At 42.6% G+C, this 18095-nt stretch overlaps 1 protein-coding gene across 2 annotated transcripts; it reads left to right on the plus strand.

The window, feature by feature from the left end:
• Window positions 1–46: 46 nt before the first annotated feature.
• Window positions 47–15524, plus strand: TXNL4A (thioredoxin like 4A). Of its 2 annotated transcripts, none has more exons than XM_019544619.1 (4): window positions 47–154; window positions 259–435; window positions 12403–12506; window positions 14741–15524. In XM_019544619.1, the coding sequence occupies exons 2-4, from the start codon at window positions 283–285 to the stop codon at window positions 14910–14912; spliced, it is 429 nt and encodes a 142-aa protein (XP_019400164.1). In that variant the 5' UTR covers window positions 47–154; window positions 259–282; the 3' UTR covers window positions 14913–15524. The 2 variants fall into 2 exon arrangements, with proteins under 2 accessions (XP_019400164.1, XP_019400172.1); XM_019544627.1 differs by lacking the exon at window positions 47–154 and adding an exon at window positions 3221–3300 and having other exon boundaries at window positions 348–435.
• Window positions 15525–18095: the final 2571 nt, after the last annotated feature.

The following is an 18095-nucleotide window of genomic DNA, read 5'->3' on the forward strand; positions in this document are numbered from 1 at the left end:
CCTTTGTTGCCTTCACGCCGGGCCCGGAAACGCGCTTGCGTCACTTCCGCTCCAGCCTCTTAAGTTGTCGGAGCCCGGGCTCTGGGTCTCGCTCTGGCCCTAGGGGCGGCGTTGTTGCGGCGGGGCCGCGTCTTTTCCGCGGCCGGGGGCGGAGGTCGGTGTCCCGGGGCGGGACGTGCTAGAAGGGCGCGGGGGGGGTCTGGGGGAGGGGCGGGCACGCGGGATTTCCCCCCTCATGCGCTTCCCTGTGGTCCGCAGGCCCCGCACAGGTCGGCCGCCGCGATGTCGTACATGCTACCGCACTTGCACAATGGCTGGCAGGTGGACCAGGCCATCCTGTCGGAGGAGGACCGCGTGGTGGTCATCCGCTTCGGCCACGACTGGGATCCCACATGCATGAAGATGGACGAGGTGTTGTACAGCATCGCTGAGAAGGTGGGCTTGGGCTGGTGCCTGGCAGAGGCCACGTGGCCTCAGGCACTTTGTTGGTTGCCAAATCATTTGTCTGCGGGATGGTGGATTTCCTGCCCTTGCCCAGCACGTTCTGGCAGGAGGCAGGGGAGAGATGCACCGGATAGACATGGTGGGGCCAACCTGTGGCACGGGCAGGCTCCATGTGTGGTACATGGCAGGTTAGGCAGGGAACAAAAGGCAGAGTGTGGGAGCAGGCAGGGAGCGGAAAGCAGAGCAGCAAATTGGGAAAAGGATTAGAGTCCCACTTGTGGCAGGTGCGGGTCTCATTTATGGCATGCCTACCAAAGCACTTGGCCCCCACTTGGACAGTTTAACTCAAGGGTGTCACATATAGGGCCTGCAGAATTGAGCTGGTCCGTGGAGTCCCGTCAGCTGCCCCATGGTGCTGCCTGCGGGTCTTGGAGTGGACCCAGGAGCTGTGCGCTGCATGCACTGGGTCAGCCCTGAACCCTTCATGCGGCACATAAGGCCAGGGCAAAATGGTGTGTGGCATATGGGGTTGTGTTGGGCATGTGCTTCTTGCAGAGTGCATGACTAGTCTAGGGCTCATGCTGCATGTAACCAGTCCAGGGCACCCACTGCATGCATAGCCCATCCTGTGCTCACTCTCATGCTGGTTTCAGCATGCAGGGCTGGTCTGCAAGCCTGGTCTGGCCCATAGATCGGTCCTGCTCCATTCATCCAGCCAGTGGACCAGCCCCTCACCCTTCATCTGGCCCATGGCACCCGATGAGTTTGACACCCCTGGACTAACTAAATCAGAGATACATAAGCTTTCATGAGAGCAAGAACTCATTTCATCAGCTACCAAGAAAGGACATGTTCTTTGACATTCAGTTAAATGGAAACAGTGCAGTTAAATTCAAACATTGATTTATATTTGTTGTTAATAGATAAGGATTTAATTAGTGGTACACTAATACATGGGCCCCATCTTGGATCAGCAGCAATATAAGGAAAATTGACAGTATTGGCAATTTACTTTTTTTTGGTTGATGTGGCTGATAATGTTGCCAATAAATGCCCTGTGCACGCACACAGCTGCAGCACAGCATGCAGGCGGCCAGGAGCAGAGCCTGGCAGCGTGGAGCGCAGCTTGGTCTAGCTGGTAAGTGTGTTGTGGGGGAAGGGGCATGAGGGGGGCCAGATTGAGGCCCCCGTGGTGAGGGCAGGAGTGGGGCTGGGGCAGGGGAAGCTGCTGCACAGCTGGAACATGGCACAGGATGGAGCTGCCAGCAGGTCGGCTGAAGGACGTGGGGAAGGAGTAGCAGCTCCTGACACTGCTGGCACACTGGGAGGGTATGGTGGGGCATGTGTCCCCGGATCTGGGCACAGGGCAAGGGCAGGCAGTCCCTGGGGGCAGCGCCGGACTCTTCCTGGTGGTGGGGATTAGGTTGGGGTTGCATTCAGGGTGGACAGTGGCGGTGTTGGGATCGGGTCTATGGCAGATTTTTGGGGTGGCTCCATCTCCTCCTCCCCCCATAGCTCCCCTCCAATCACCACTGCCGCCCTTGCCAAACACAGTTTAGCCCAACCCCCCGGGAAGAGCTCAGCGCTGCCCCAGCCTGCAGCAGCCGCCCACCCATGTCCTGTGCACAGATCCAGGGGCATATGCCCCCCTCCCCCCCCCATGCGTGCACTGGCAGGAGCTGCCTTCCATGTGCTTCCCAGATGAGCAGCTCACGGCTCCATCCCGCGCCCAGCCCCACTCCCTTCCCACCTTTCGTGCCCCCCATAACAGGCTTACCAGCCAGGCGCTACTCTCCAAGCTGCCTGGCTGCATGTCAGCAATCAGATCAGTATTGTCCAATATAGCTCATTAAAAGTAGACCATTGGTATCAGCCCAAAAAGTCTCTATTAGTGCACCCCTGGATTTAATAGCTTAATCTGCAAAGGGAAACAAGCATGTGTGCAACCTAACTAGTAGTAACATTATAGATAAGTTCATTATTCTTTTTAAGTGAGAGAATGTAACATTAATACACTGGCAACTTTTTAATTGGAATAGTTTAAAATATTGACACACTTTGGCATGCCTTTAAATAAACGCTTCCAGCAACTTAAAAGCCTGGGAGTAGACTGTACTTCACTAAGCATTCACTAATGGACTGTATTCAGACTTTGTAAAACTTACTGAAAATCTGGGCATGTTGTGCCAATCTGTGAAGCTTTTCCAAATGGAAGAGCAACACCCTATGAGTCTCCTGTTAAGCAGTTTAGATACTGAAGCGAAATTAAGTATTGTTTATGTAAATAGGTGATTCACTGTACAGCCTCTCTTAACATGTCTTGTGCTGCTGCACAGTGGTACAAGTAAGCAGAACTGTCAGCAAACTCAAATAAAACATAGATGAAAAGAACCAGAACAAAAAGGAATATTATCTGAATTTGTGTCAGATGGCAGTCATTAATTATTTTCAGAAAGTATTGTGCCTTTTTTTTACAGTATAACCGTATGTGAAGATGTTTCTGTATTAGTCATTGCACAGTGTTCTTAGGGGCACTCTGGTAAGGCTACTGTACCTGTTCCAAGTGTTGAGATATAATAAAGTTTAGTTTAGGGATTTTTTTAACAGCTTCCTGGTATTTTGTATGCATCATATGCTTCTCTTAAATATTGTGGGCTTAGTGTTAGTATCTATCTTTGGCAGGACTCTTGGCAGTTTGGAAGGCATACTGGCATTTACGTTTGATTGTGGAGGAGAAAAGATCATTGTAACTTTATTTAAAAATCTCCCCCTGCAGAAATGGCAGATTAAAGGGGGGGATCCTTCCTCATCCTCTTGCTTACGAGCCATGTTTGGATCTCGCAGCTGTTGTAAAGAGTGAGTAAAAGTTCCAATTGCACAGGTGCTTTACTAGAATATAATTCAAAATGTTAATGTGCTGTAGTTGCATGCTACATTTGGAGAGAATGTAGCTGTATTACACTTAATATCCAGGTGCAACTTTTTTTTTAAATGTGCAGCATGTTTTAGGAAGTAGTAATGTTTTGGGGTACTCTAATCAGAACAGAGTTTAACATTATTAATCTGAATGTCTTGGGAACCATATAGCAAAATTCTAAAATACAAAGTAGAAATCTGTTACTAGCAATTGAAGTAAGCATTTAGTTTGGCGCTGTGCATACTGATGACTCATTTCCTTTTGAAAATCTCACAATACATATGTTTTATACTGAGATCCACTTTTAAGTAGAAGCTTGTCAAAGCAAAACAATGTAAAATAGTCTTAAAATATCTTGAAGATATCTGAAATACTTTTCAAAGGGCTGTTTTAAGAGGGGCCTTCAATTTTTGTGAGTCCCAAAGGCATGGAACTTTTCTAATTTTTATACAAATAAATAAAACAGTTTTAGATCCAGTCCTACAGTTTGTTACGCAACAATGGTTAAAAGTAAGATTAGTAACGAGAACTACTCAAGCAGTGGCCATTTCCTTGTTACTCAGAGGCAAAAACTACAGCAAGAGTTAATGTAAGAGGGGGGGAAAGAGATTTGATAAATGAAGTGCAATCAATACTGTTGGTATTCAGCCAAAAAAGACACAAATTGTTAATCACATCAGTCTAATGCTTATAAATCTCTTCATATTTAAAGTTTGAGGTAATCCAAAGCATGTTGCTGTATTAAAGAACTTTTTTGTCTCCTCATTTTCTCCTATGCTTTCTGTTAGTACACCCTCTTCATGCTTTTAGAACCTCCCAAAATTTCCCTTTAAATTAACCCAACCCTCTAACTGTCCTGTTCTTTCACTATTTCTTAGGCTTTGATAAGCCTAAGAAAGTTAGAAATTTCTGTTAAGTGCAGTCCAACTTGTATCTTAACCATGTTTGTATTAAAACCTAACTTAAGACTTTTAAAACAGTTTAGTTGGCCAGCATGGACAATATGCCATGCACTTCTTACAACTGTATCCTACAGTAGATCCCAGTTTCAAGCTTTTTTTTGTAACCTATTGTAGCTTGCAATATTCATATACATCTTTCAGCTGTCTTAAAGCAACTTCAGCTATAGAAGAGTTTTATACAAATGTAGGTGGGACTTTAATCGGAGGGGTTGCTAGACAGTTTCATGCAGTGCTGTTCCTCGATTGTTTGCAGCCTCTTTCAGCCCAGAAAATGAAAATCCATTAGATTTCCTTAACTTGGATGAGGATTCCTTAACCTGGTCTATCACTACAGCAGGCTTAGTATCCTGTTTTCCTCCTTGGTTGTACTTCTCATAACACAGTGGTTCTCAGCCTATTTGAACTGTGGCCCATCCTAGGTGTTTGTATATGTGGTCTGGGGGGAAAGGGGAGTGCTTTAATTCAAGCATCTCCAAGAGCCACTCTAATTAAAGCACCCGGAGCATCTCACGTACCAGCGTCCCCACTTTATAAAGCACCCCCACTGCCATTTTTAAACTAAGGGATGCTGATACGCAAGATGCTGGAGTCTGCTGGAGCACAGTAACTGCCGTGCTCCAGCAGACTCAATTAGTCAAGCCTGCTCCAGTGCACATTGGGACAGCTTCACTGCTCGTGTATAGGTACCCCTTGATAGCACAAAGCAATTTACAGAGCCAGAACTAGAAATAATATACTGTAGCTGCCTTACTGTAGCCTTAAGTTGGTGCAAGGTATTGTATGGAGTTACCTGAGTTAGCTACGTGCATGTTACCTCCCAAGTTGGAAGCAATATATATATTTGCACCTGTTTGTAGCAAAACAAAACACAAAAACAACAAAAAGCAATATATTGGTGACCACATATGTACTACCCCCAACTACACAAAGGTATGCTCTCTAGCCAGGGGGCAATAGAGGCTGCTCCATAATTCCCCTTGCCCAGGTCACCTGACAGGTTTGGAAGCCCCTTAAAGTTCCCAGCTCCTGGACAGCCTGAGAGCTGGCTGGAGCTGGTTTTGGGCTGCCCCATGAGCCCTTTAAAGCTGCTGGTCCTTTTATGGGCTTTAGTGCTTTAATTGGCTGCTGCCAGGTGAGATTTCTGCGATGGCACAGGCTGATTGATCATCACCCCCTCCCTATCCCTACCCCCTTCATCAACTGCTGCTGGCACTATTTGAACAGAGCCCTATCAACCTTGCCATAGGGCAACAAGGGTGAGAGGGCTGCCTGGGTGTCCCCTACAATGTTAAGAGCTGATTGGAGGTGCTGCAGCCAAATACCTGTCCACACTTAAAATTTGTCCCAGGAAGCTTCCTGTGATAAAAGTTACTGTTTTAACAAGCAGTTGTTGTCACAGATCCACAATTTTTTGGCTCTGAGTGATTTAGCCAGTCTGTGGCATTATACTAAGGTAGTTATACTGTTTCTTGTTTGGATGGTAACACATGGAGAACCGTATAGTATCTCAGCAATATGCTGTCCTGTGGGAACATAAGAGATGTTTCTGAGCTCAGTAAATTACCCCACCACTCTATCTGCATTGGAGAACTACAGTTGTGGTATATTCAGAGGTTGCATGTAACAGGAAGGTAGGAGTCTCTAGTTCTGGATTCTGTTCCTGGAGCCCGTCTGGGCTTTATGGCAGGGGTGTTAAACATAGAGCCCACAGAGTCCCATCATCTGGCCCCGGTCCTGCCCCTACGTCTGATCAGACGTATGTGGGGACGACACATGCCCATGGCACAGGACTGGTCCACAGGCCAGATCCAGCTGACAGATGCCCTCAACATCCCCCTTTCTTTTCCCCTGCCTCTCACTCTGCTTACTAGATTTAATAATCATTTCCAGTCCATCTGGGACCTGTGCTGTGTGGCACAGATCTCAGAATGGTTGAAATGGGCACTACATATGTCACTGTCTGGGCAAATTGGCAGCCATGCTGCAAATGGTGGCTGCTGTGGCCAGACTGTACCACGCATAACACCTGCCCTGGGATGTATGTTGCACACAGTGCCCTCTCCAGCTAGTCCAGGACCTGTGCTTTATATGGCATTCACAGGCACTGCATGCAGCACAGGTCTTCGGCTGGCTGGAGCAGGTTCCAGATGCAGCACAGTCCTGAAACTGCTGGGGCGGTTGTCACATGCAGCGCAGTCCAGCTGGGGTGACCATTACATGCAGCATGGCTGCTCTTCTAGCTGAACTGTGCTGCATGCAGTGCCCGCTCTGTGCACTCCAGTATCCACACGGCTCACAGCACAGGTCCCAGAACACGTGTAACAGCTTAAACCACATTTACACTGTGTAGTTCAAGCTTAATTCAGAAACTTAATTTTGTAATGTATTTGGGATCCCAACAAAAAAGTACAGGCTTGTTTCCACTAGCAACATTTGAATTAATTTAGAAATTGGATAATCAGTTTTACTTGTTCTTGTATTGCTATATAAACGATACATGAGGTATAATATAATTTTTTGGGAAAGGGATTGATAAATGCAATAAGAATTATAAGCCTTCTTAACACATTCAACAGGAGCTAAAGTGACCCAGTAAGATAGAGAAAATATCCAACTTTTCTCTTTTTTTTTTTTTCTTTTGCTTAACTTCATTGAGCTGTTAATGTTTGGGAGGGCAGGATTATATATTGACAAAAATTGTATTTTACCTTAGGATTTGCATAGCCTGTCAGACTTTTCTTGGAAAGGAAAATAAAGGTACAGATACATTCTTCCAGGGGGTCTATTGAAGTTCTTCATGGTTATTATTCAGATAAATGCCTTATTCAGAATACCCAGATAAGACTGTTTCTTTGCGTACTCTATAGATCTCTATACACATATTCCAGTATCACTTTAATTCACTGTTTCCATGAAAGTCCTACAATTAGGAATTAATAGTTTTGAGTTCAATATTTGTATAATGTGCAGTGTCAGTTTACAAACTAACAGTTTTAGTCAACTCACTAAAATCAGAATTCACTTGAAAGTTAGGTGGAGGTATAAAAGGTCTTTGGACAAATGACATGCTACAAATCTCATCAGTAGTGTTTTTATTTCCAGATTATGCAACACTTTACATTAGTCCCTGTGGTCTACAAGGAAATACTTTCTCAGAAGTTCCAGTGATTAAATGAAACTACTGCAAGAATTTTTACTTAGGCCGCACTGCACTTGAATATTGGTACTAAGATTTTCATTCATGTCTATAGATATCTTCATTGAATAGTTTTAGCTATCTAAGTATCTCATTTTGTTTTTGTATATTCTTCAAAAATAAATGTTTTAAAATTGAATTTGATATAGTACCAGCAAAAAAGATTTGATGTAAACTAAAGAATCTCACTGGAATTTGATTTATTGATTCCTGTCTATATGTTTATGGGTTACTAGCTAATTTCTTGTTCTTATGGTTTGATTTATCAGGCACTATCTTGAAATGTTAGAGGACCAGCTTCGTGTAGTACAAGAGTAATACTGTCCTACTTAGAAGGATGTGATTGTTCTGTTTGTACAGTGTATATCACAAAATGTTAGTCCCTGTCCCTACAAGTTTACAACTAACATAGCTCTGATTCTTTGGTCAGGTGCTGTAAAGCATTAATTTCTCATTCCAGAGTCTGCTTAAAAACATATTGCCAGGTTTGAAGTAGAGGACATGGAGAAAACAAGAGGCAAAGAAAGGTAGTTTCATGGTTAAAACACTGGACTGAGACTTGGGGTCTGAGTTCTGCCTCAAACTTTGGGCAAGTCATTATATCAGTGGTTCTCAACCTTTTTAGTATTATAGAAACAGAGCTGGAAGGGACCTCCAAAGGTCACGTAGTCCAACCCTGGCCAGAGGCAGGAGCATCCCTATACAAACCATCCTATACAAACTCATTGTCTACCTATTAGTAAAACTACAGTTGACCCTGATGCAGCAACACAAAATAACACCCTAATCTGACATGGGTAAAGCAGGGTAATAATGATAGATAATTTCCTGCTGCTATGAGGGTTGTTAAATAGACTTAAGAGATCCAAGGAAGAGAGCAATTACCCGCAACCCCAACAGAGGAAGGCAAAACCCCCCACAGTCCCTACCAATCTGACTACAGTGTAAAATTCCTTCATGACCCCAAGTCTGACCCTAAGCTGAGAAAGAAGCAAGACCCTATAGGTAGGGATCTCAATGTTTAAGTCCCAACCGGAGTTCTGGTACACACCAGTCAAAATCCCCAGCCCCGGCTGCAGCCAACCCTCAGTACTTCTGAGGAAGGTGAAAAAAATAAAACCCCTCTGACACATGTAGACTCGAGGCACTGCTTGAAGAATGCCAGCTCTTAAGTTTTCAACCTGTCTGACTACAGAATAATAATAGAACAATTCTTCTGTTGCAAAGAACTCAGACTGCAATAGGTCAAAATGCTTTTAATGCTAAGGATTCCTAGCTGAAATCCCTGGGTTTATTTTATGCACACCTAACAGTGCTACCATAGTGTGGCACCTTGCAATGCCCTTGAAAAGATCTCAGGGTACTGTGGCATCCTGGTAGAAGATCACAGCACTGTATCCTCCTGTGCTTTTTCTCTAATAAGTGAGGTGTTAGTAGGGTAAATTAAATTAATGTTCATGAGGTTTCTGGATTATGGTGGTAAAATCCATATATGCTTTGCTGTGATGTTCAGAATAAGTTCATCTTTTTAAAAAAATGGGTATTTATTATTTACTATTAGAGGTGCACTGATATAGGGAAAATTGAAAGCATCGACAATGGGCTTTCTTTGCCTGATGTGGCCAATAAATGCCCCATGTGTGTTCACAGCTGCAGCATGCATGGAACCAGGAGCTCAGCCCACTGGCTTGGACACCAGTGTTGGGCTGGTAAGTGGTGTGGGGGAAAGGGTGGGTGGAGGAAATGGGCATGGGGAGTGCAAATGGAGGCCCCTATGATGAGGGAGGGAGTGGGGCTAGAGCAGGCGCTGCTCAGCTGGGGCAGTGTGGGCATGGGATGAGGGGAATGGCTCCTGCTGCTGCATGCACCCCAAGAGGGCATGGGAGCCATGTGCCCCTGGATCCATGTGGGGCAGGGCAGGCTGCAGTTGCAAGCTGGGGTTGGGGGCTGTACTGGGCTCTTTCTGGCAGGGGGCTTGGCTGGGTCAGGGGTGCGTGGTGGCAGTGCTGGGAGGGGGCATTGGGGGAGCTACAATGAATTTTGGGGTGGCTGCAGCCTCCCCCATTTTCCCCCCCATAGCCCCGTTCCCGCCTAGCCCCTTGCTGGGAAGAGCCTGGCACAGCCCCAGCCCAAAGTGGCTGCTCACCCTCACCCCACAGATCCAGAGGCACACTTCCTCCCCCCAAGGGTGCCCTCCAAGGGTGTGTGCAGGGTGGAAGCCGTACCCTTCCTTCCTTGAGCCCCCCAGATGAGCTGCTTGCAGCTCCATCCCACACCCCACCCTGCCCCAACTGAGCAGCACCTGCCCCTACCCCACTCCCTCCCTCACTGAGGGGGCCTCAATTTACCCCTTCCGCACACCAGACTTACCAGCCAACACTGGTCTCCAAGCTGCCCAGCTGCATGTTGGCAATCAGATTGGTATCAGCTGATATGGCTTCTTAAAAATCGGTCATCAGTATCGGTTCAAAAAATCTCTAGCCGTGCACTCCTGTTTACTATTCAGTAAAAGTTCTTGGCTTCATAAAACAAAGAAGAGTTATCTGAAATTTTAGGAAAGGAGACCAGCTCGTGACTACATGCTGGATAAGCAACAATATATCAGTTTGATAGAAGGTATTTTTTATTGCTTTTAAGTTCTTGTGTTAAAATGAATCTTTTTAAATGGCATACTTGTATAGTTCAGAAAATACAGACACTTCGAGCATACCTACGTGTTGCCCTACAGTGATGTAGCAACGTGCTATATTGCCATATGGCACACCTACAGCAATGTCACGATTATGCAGGTCTACACGTGATTGCCAGCTATGTTGCCATAGTAGCATGCTCTGCAGTTATAATGCGCTGCTATGGCGATGTAGTGGTGAAATCTACCCGTGCCCTGTGTATACCTCGCAGTAACCACCTGTTAAAGCAGGCACTATTAACTTATCCAAGGATTACTTTTGGTGGGTTGTAGAAATTGTATTTTCATGTAAATGTGCATTATAAAGAATTTCCCAAAAGAAAATTGCACCTGAACTGTAATGCAATGTGCACTGTTAGAGTATTAGTACTTGTTATATTTGCAGTGGCATTTAAGATGATAAATTGTATAAAATAATTGCAAACAACTTTGGCTCACTAAAATAGAAACATGATCATATGTCAGAAGTGAACTGTGCTAACAAACTTTTGGTTTTGTGTACAGAAGTTCATGAACAGGAAATGATTTGAAACTCCTAAGCTTTAATTTTTATTTTGGTTCATAATATATACCAAATAGTTCTAGAATCTGGAAACAAATTTAAAAATCACAGTACTTTCCTAATTACAGCACCTGTGTATGCAGACTTTTTAAAAAATGTGTAATTTCAGAGTATACCAGATAAATTTTTCTGTGGAATTTATATTTTGATTAGTTTTTAAACATTTTTAATGTAATTTCTAGTTTAATCACATACTATTTCCAGTTGGGGGTTGTCTGAAAAATCACAAATACTGTGAAAAATATTTAAGCTTGGGGAGATATTCTTATAGATTCCATTATCTGGAGAGAGAAATTTTGCAGTCTGATCCAAAGGAATCAAAAAAATGTTCTCCCAACCCTGACTCTTCTCTCATTCTTCTAGATTACAGTACCATGTAAATAAAGGATCAAACACCATTCTCAAAATTGGCTGTAATTTAGATACAGATGTATCATCTCTTAATATATTTCATTCTTGTATACACATATCATTGTTAAATATGTCTCCACTGACTTAATCTCTCAAATATATCAGTTTGTATACTGTGCTTAGTTTTCAGTTGGCAATAGTTTTCTTAATGGAGTGAAGTTACCCACAAACTTAACTTTAAAAAAATTAAATATTGTGTACATGTAGAATGTGTGGCTTTTTCTCAGTAGTAACTCAGACAGGTAAAAATCTATTTTCAGTGGCATTTGTAAAATCACTTCTTGGGGGGTGTAATCTACATGTACATGGGCTAATTAGCTCCACAGTAAAGCGTCATGGTCTATACATGAATCTGTTTTGGGGCACAGTAAACTACTTAATTCTGCTGTAGGATAGTACTTTTGGAGACAGTACTATCTTACAGCAGAGTACTTTACTGCGCTGAAATGCACCTGTAGATACTGACTGCAGGGAGTACGTTGCATCCAGTCAGCCCAGCCAGCTGGGGGCCTGCTCTGCCCCAGCTAAAATTGCTGCTGTCCCAGGCACACATGTAGGCTCTGCTCCTGGGAGCAGTGGCTTGAACTGCTCCAGAGCTTATTGCATCTCATGAATTGCATATGTAGATGCATTCAGGAAGAATTATTTGCATGTCAGATTCTACCACTTCCATTGGTCAAAAAAAGCTTCAGTTTTTAATGAGGCTAATATTTTCCTACTGTCCTGCTCAGTAAGAGCTGATGCATATTTGCTCAGATTTTTTTTTTTTTTTTTAATTAGAGAATGTAGAAAAACTCCAGCTTATGTGAAAGCTTCTAGAACTTACCACTGAAAATATGGAGTTAAGGTTGATGTGTTTAATCACAGCCATTGCTACCGCACTTGTTAAATATTTGTATTTATTAAATGAGGTATGCAATGGAGAGGTGGGTATTATGGGGTGTGTATATAACAGTTTTAGTAAGCCATTTTTCTTTTGGTGCTGGCTGTGAATTCCACCTTTCTTTAATATTAGTATAGTGTGTATTTTCTAATCTGTTAAGTAATTGGCAAAGGCAACAAGAAAAAAGAGATCAAACTAATTTACCAATGAACACTGGGCACAATTAATATTGCAATAATGTAAACATTTATATAAAATCTGTCACCATTTAAAAACAACAACTTGCTAGTGGTATTTATTTGTTCATATATTGGTATTTTGTTTTTTTTCTTGTCCAGGTGAAAAATTTTGCTGTTATTTATCTTGTGGACATTACAGAAGTACCAGATTTCAACAAGATGTATGAGTTGTATGATCCCTGTACAGTCATGTTTTTCTTTAGGTATGTCTTATTTCTACAGTATAACTTAATTGGGTAATTCTGGGTTTTGTATTATAACTAAGGCAATGCATTTTTGTCTTTTGTATGCTGACAAGTATATGAAAATATTTAACAATTTATTATGGGGAAATGTTGTTTTATGTAAAAATAACAACTAGGAGTGCATAATAATAACTCCCAAGCTTTTGGGGGCCGATACAGATATGCCTTCTTAAAAAATAGGCTATCTGGCAATATTGATCCGATTTCCAATACAGCTGCATCCAGCTGGTAAGTCTGTTGTGAGGGAAGGGTGGCGGGGAGGGCAGAACAAGGCCCCTTACAGTGAGGGAGGGGAATGGGGCTGGGGCAGGTGCTGCCCAGCTGGGGCGGGATGGGGGATGGAGCCACGGCTTGTCCAGGGAATGGGGGGGGCAGCTGCAGCCTGCTTCACCCCACACAGATCTGGGGGCACGTTCTTCCCCCCACCCCACGCCCTCCCAGGGTGTGTGCAGCAGTGGGAGCCCATGCCCCATGGACTATCTGCAGCTTTATTGGGTGCCCCGCCCTACCCCAGCTGGGCAGCACCTATTCCAGCCCCACTCCCTCCCTCACTGTGAGTGCCATTGATCTGCCCCCTATACCCCTTCTCTCCCTTTCCATCGCAACAGACTTACCAGCTGCATGCAGTTCTCCAAGCTGCCGGGCTGTGCTCCTCGCTGCCTGTGTGCTGCTCTGTGGCTGCACGGGCATTTATCGGCCACATCAGGCTGATTTCCTATACAGTAAATTTTTTTTTTTTTATATCAGTGGTGATCCAATATCTGACTGATGTATCAGTGCATCTCTAATAATAACATATTAACTGGGACAAGAGCCACTCTGCATTTGATCTAATTTAACATCCTGATAAAAATCTTTGGTCAAGTTGATCTTTGGTCAAGTAGCTGGTTGCTACTAAATTTGTAGTCCTGTGAATTAAAAACAGCACTTCATGAACTGAGCTGACACTACAAATAAAACCTTCACTTGGTGCTAAATTTTCTCTCTGGTAGAATCTCACTGTAGTGGAAAGTTAAATGTTTATTGTTTTATAACTGCATAACATTCTGTATTCAGTTTTTTTGTTTTTTCATTGGCTTTGTGTCATGGAAATATGCCATCCAGCTTAAGCAACCTGAATCACTTCCATCAATTTGGAATCTTAATAATGTGGGGTATTTCTGTTGGGTTTTTTTGTTTTTTTGTTTTTTGTTTTTTTTTAACTGTCCCTTTGTGTGCAGAAGCCATTCTTGGATTTATTGCCCATGAAATTTGAGAGAACATTTTTTTTTTCCTTCCAGCTATCCATATGAACACAACACTGTTCCTCTAAAATTAGAAACTTGCACGTTTGTGTACATACAGCATCTGATTTTACAAGTCAGATGTATGGAATATCTAAAAATGTAAAAAGTCATAAAACTAAAACATTTACATTTTAAATGTTAGCTGTACAAGTGTCTAATAGTTTCTGTATATCGCAGAAGAAATAACTTGGCTTCTAGTGAAGTCTTCTACATTTGCCAATACTTGGTAAAATGACAAATAAACTTGGACATATAGTTACATTTAAAGGACATAGACAAAAAACAAAATACTTTGTGTGATCATCACATTTTGTGGTTGTACTTTTTAGCATCTTTGGGCAATAAAAGCATCCTGATCACTTCAAAGTGAATAGACCAACTGCTAGCATAATATTTTATGTTCACCGTACTTTAGGAAATGTCAGAGCTTGAATCTAAGGAAAGAAACTATTTTTAATGTAATTTTAACAATGCCATTAAAACGTTAAAGAAAATTCAATTTTTGGGGGGTGTTAGGTCTCCTTTTAATTGACTAAATTGTGCTAAATTTGGTTTTGAGAGGTAGTTGTACCCTGTTACCACAAAATCAAATACAGTGTTAAATCTATCTTCTTCTTAAAGATAAATAACTATTTTTTGAGTAATTAATAATCTTGAGGAGGGTTATCTTTATGCCTTATTTTTCTGTTCCTAAAGCTAAAACATTACAAGTTTCAGCTTCAGTATTACAATGGTACATAAGCTCTGCCATTTTCAGAGTTAGGCTTATTGACTGACCTGCAAGGATATGTTGAAAGAGCTACGTATAGTGGAACTGAATTCTATGAAATTCTTCAAGACAAGTAAGTTTATACTTCAGAAGGGGGCGGTGCAACGTATTGACTGGTATTTGCTTTCTTCTTACAGGAACAAACACATCATGATTGATTTAGGAACAGGTAACAACAACAAAATTAATTGGGCAATGGAAGACAAGCAAGAAATGATCGACATTATAGAAACAGTTTATAGAGGAGCCCGTAAAGGTAGAGGTCTGGTAGTGTCACCAAAAGACTATTCTACCAAGTATAGGTACTGATATTCTTGGACATTTTCTTTTAGACCACCTCCACAGTCGCCAAACTATCCCTTTTGTATATAAGATGTGAAGATCAATATTTTTTTTTTTTACTGTGGACATAGTTTGAACTCTTATTTAAAAGCTGTCAAATTCAGTTTGAGAAAATAGAAGACATGAAGTCTGGAACTATTTGACTGCAAAAATATAGCTGGATTATTCTTTTGGATTAAAAAAATTAAACTCTCAAATGTCAGCCTCGGTATGATGTATTTTTGTAAAAAAAAAAAAAAAAAAAAAAGTAAAAATCTCAGATATAGGGGAAAAACAGTTCAAATGAATTTATGTTGGAAAACAGTATGGCTTTTTGGTGGAATAAACCAATTACGGATGTTGTTCTTGTCTTGCCTTTAGTGCATTCTCTTAAGGTATCAAAACAAGTTTAAAAAGGTGTACCTCTTGAAGTGAGCTTGTTTTTTATCACTTGTATCAAGGTGGCTTGTTCTTGGTAGTTTATTACTGCCTGGCAGTAAGTATGAGAAATCACTAGAACTAAGAAGATGTGAAATACTAAGCAGACAAAATTCTCTGGAAATAAAATTGTTATTCTTAATTTCATTTCCCTTTTTCTTCTTCAAAAAAGAAAACGTTTAGTATAATGTCCTATTATGAAATTGATTTACAAAGGTCAGATTCCAGTGCTTATGGTTTTTTCATTACTAGCACATTATTGATTACCTTCTACATAGGAATGTTCTATGTGTGGTGCAAAGAGGTTATAACAGCAAAAGTCCTGTTAATTTTTATAGGCACTACAGAAACAAATGCAAGACCAGGACTGTTGTGCATTTCTGAAGTAATACCCTTGAAGTCTGTTACTCTTTGTTTTATACTAGTAATTCATCTACATCAGTGGCTCTCAATTTTTTTTTACACTTGAGACACCCCTTAGAAATGTTCTTAGTTTTCATTCTTTTTTTTGCTTACAGAAAACAGAGCAGTTTGTTTTGGTTTTTTTTTTTTGTTGCAAAGAACTTAGAAAGACCACAGCTATGGATTTCTATTTGAATGGATTTACTGTGTCAATCGTGTTGTAAACTTAACAGTGCTAACCTTTTGTGGCACCCATAGTACCCTGGATTAGAATCGCCGATCTACGTATAGGTCATAAAAAAAAGAAGTTTTTTATATTGGGGAAATTACAAAGTCTGGGAGATTAAAGGTTAAAATTGTACTAAAATAGAATCTGAAGAGATTCATGGTTTCCTGTTCTGTAGGCAGCCTTTAATACACTTGACACCTTTCCCCCCTGCCCCTCCTTTTTTCTGGGTCTTGTAGGTCTCCCTTGATACTGTGCTAGGCCCTGGGACAAGAACCTCATTCGTTCCTGGGTAGAGCCAACTAAGTTTCATTTCCCAGTTGGTGACCTAACTTGCTATTTGCTACTCAACTTTTGAAACTATATATCTGAGCCTGTTGAATCTCTCTTCCTCTCCCTCCCTTGATTCCTTAATAATCATGGAATCATATAAAATTAGGGCTGGAAGGGACCTCAGGAGGTTGTCTAGTGAACCCCCTGCTCAAAGCAGGACCATCCCCAACTAGATCGTCCCAGCCAAAGCTTTGTCTAGCTGGATCTTAAAAACCTCCAACAGTGGAGATTCCATCATCTTCTTGGGTAACCTGTTCCAGTGTTTTACTATCCTAGTGAGAAAATTCTTCCTAATATCTAACCTAAACTACTGTTGCTCCTTGTTCTCTCATCTGCCACCACTAAGAACAGTATCTCCATCCTCTTTTTAGAACCCCCATTCTGGTAGTTGAAGGCTGTTATTAAATCCCTTCTGAGTCTTCACTAGACTAAATAAACCCCGTTCCCTCAGCCTCTCCTCAGAAGTCACATGTCCTAACCCCTTCACCATTTTTGTTGCCTTCCACTGGTCCATATCCTTTCTGTAGTGAGGGGCCCAAAACTGGACACAGTACTCCAGATGTAGCCTCACTAGTGCTGAATAGAGGGGAATAATCACTTCCCTTGCCCTGCTGGCAAAACTACCAATGCAGCCCAATATGCCATTAGCCTTCTTGGCAACAAGGGCACATTGTTGGTTCATATCCAGTTTATTGTCCACTGTAACCCCCAGGTCCTTTTCTGCAGAGCTGCTGCCCAGCCAGCCATCCCCCAGCCTGTACTTGATGCATGGGATTGTTCCATCCTAAGTGCAGCGCTTTGCACTTGTCCTTGTTGAACCTCATGAGATTCCTTTTGGCCCAATCCTCCAATTTGTCTAGGTCACTCTGAATCCTAGCCCTACCTTTCAGCGTATCTACTACTCCTCCCCCCCCCCCTTCGTGTCATCTACAAACTTGCCAATTATACACTCTCTGCCATCTTCCAGGTCATTGATGAAGATACTGAACAAAAATTGACCCCTGGGGCACTCCACTTGATACCAGCTGTCAATTAGACATTGAGCCCATTGATTACTACTCTCAGCTGGATGCTTCAGCCAGTCTTCTATCTACCTTACTGTCCATTCATCCAACCCATGCTTCCTTAGCTTGCCTGCAAGAATGTTGTGGGAGAACGTATCAACAGCCTTGCTAAAATCAAGGTATATCACATCCACTGGTCTAGTATCCATAGTCAGTTGTCTCATCATAGAAAGCAATCTGGTTAGTGAATCCATGCTAACTGTTTCTAATCACCTTCTCCAAGTGGTTTGAGATGGATTCCTTGAGGGATCTGCTCCATGATTTTTCTGGGGAATGAGGTGAGGCTGGTTGGTCTGTAGTTCCCTGGAGCCTCCTTTTTCTTTCTTAAATATGAGCATGATAGTTGCCCTTTTCCAATCATCCAGGACCTCTCCCAATTGCCATGAGTTTTCAAAGATGATGGTCAGCAGCTCTGCAATCGCAGCCAACTCCCTTGGCACACTAGGGTGTATCCCATCCAGCCCCATGGACTTGTATATGTCCAGCTTTTCTATATAGTCCCTAACTTGTTCTTTCACCAGCTAGCTGCTCACATCCTCCCCGAACAGTGCTGCTTGGTGCAGTAGTTTGGAAGCTGACCTTGCCTGTGAAGGCAGGTGAAAAAGGCATTGAGCACTTCAGCCTTTTCATAGATTTCATAGACATTAGGGCTGGAAGGGACCTCGGGAGATCATCGAGTCCAGCCCCCTGCCCAAAGGGCAGGAAGTC

Source organism: Crocodylus porosus, unplaced genomic scaffold (assembly GCF_001723895.1).
Source record: "Crocodylus porosus isolate Cpor-Errol unplaced genomic scaffold, CroPor_comp1, whole genome shotgun sequence".
In the NCBI taxonomy this organism is placed as follows: domain Eukaryota; kingdom Metazoa; phylum Chordata; order Crocodylia; family Crocodylidae; genus Crocodylus; species Crocodylus porosus.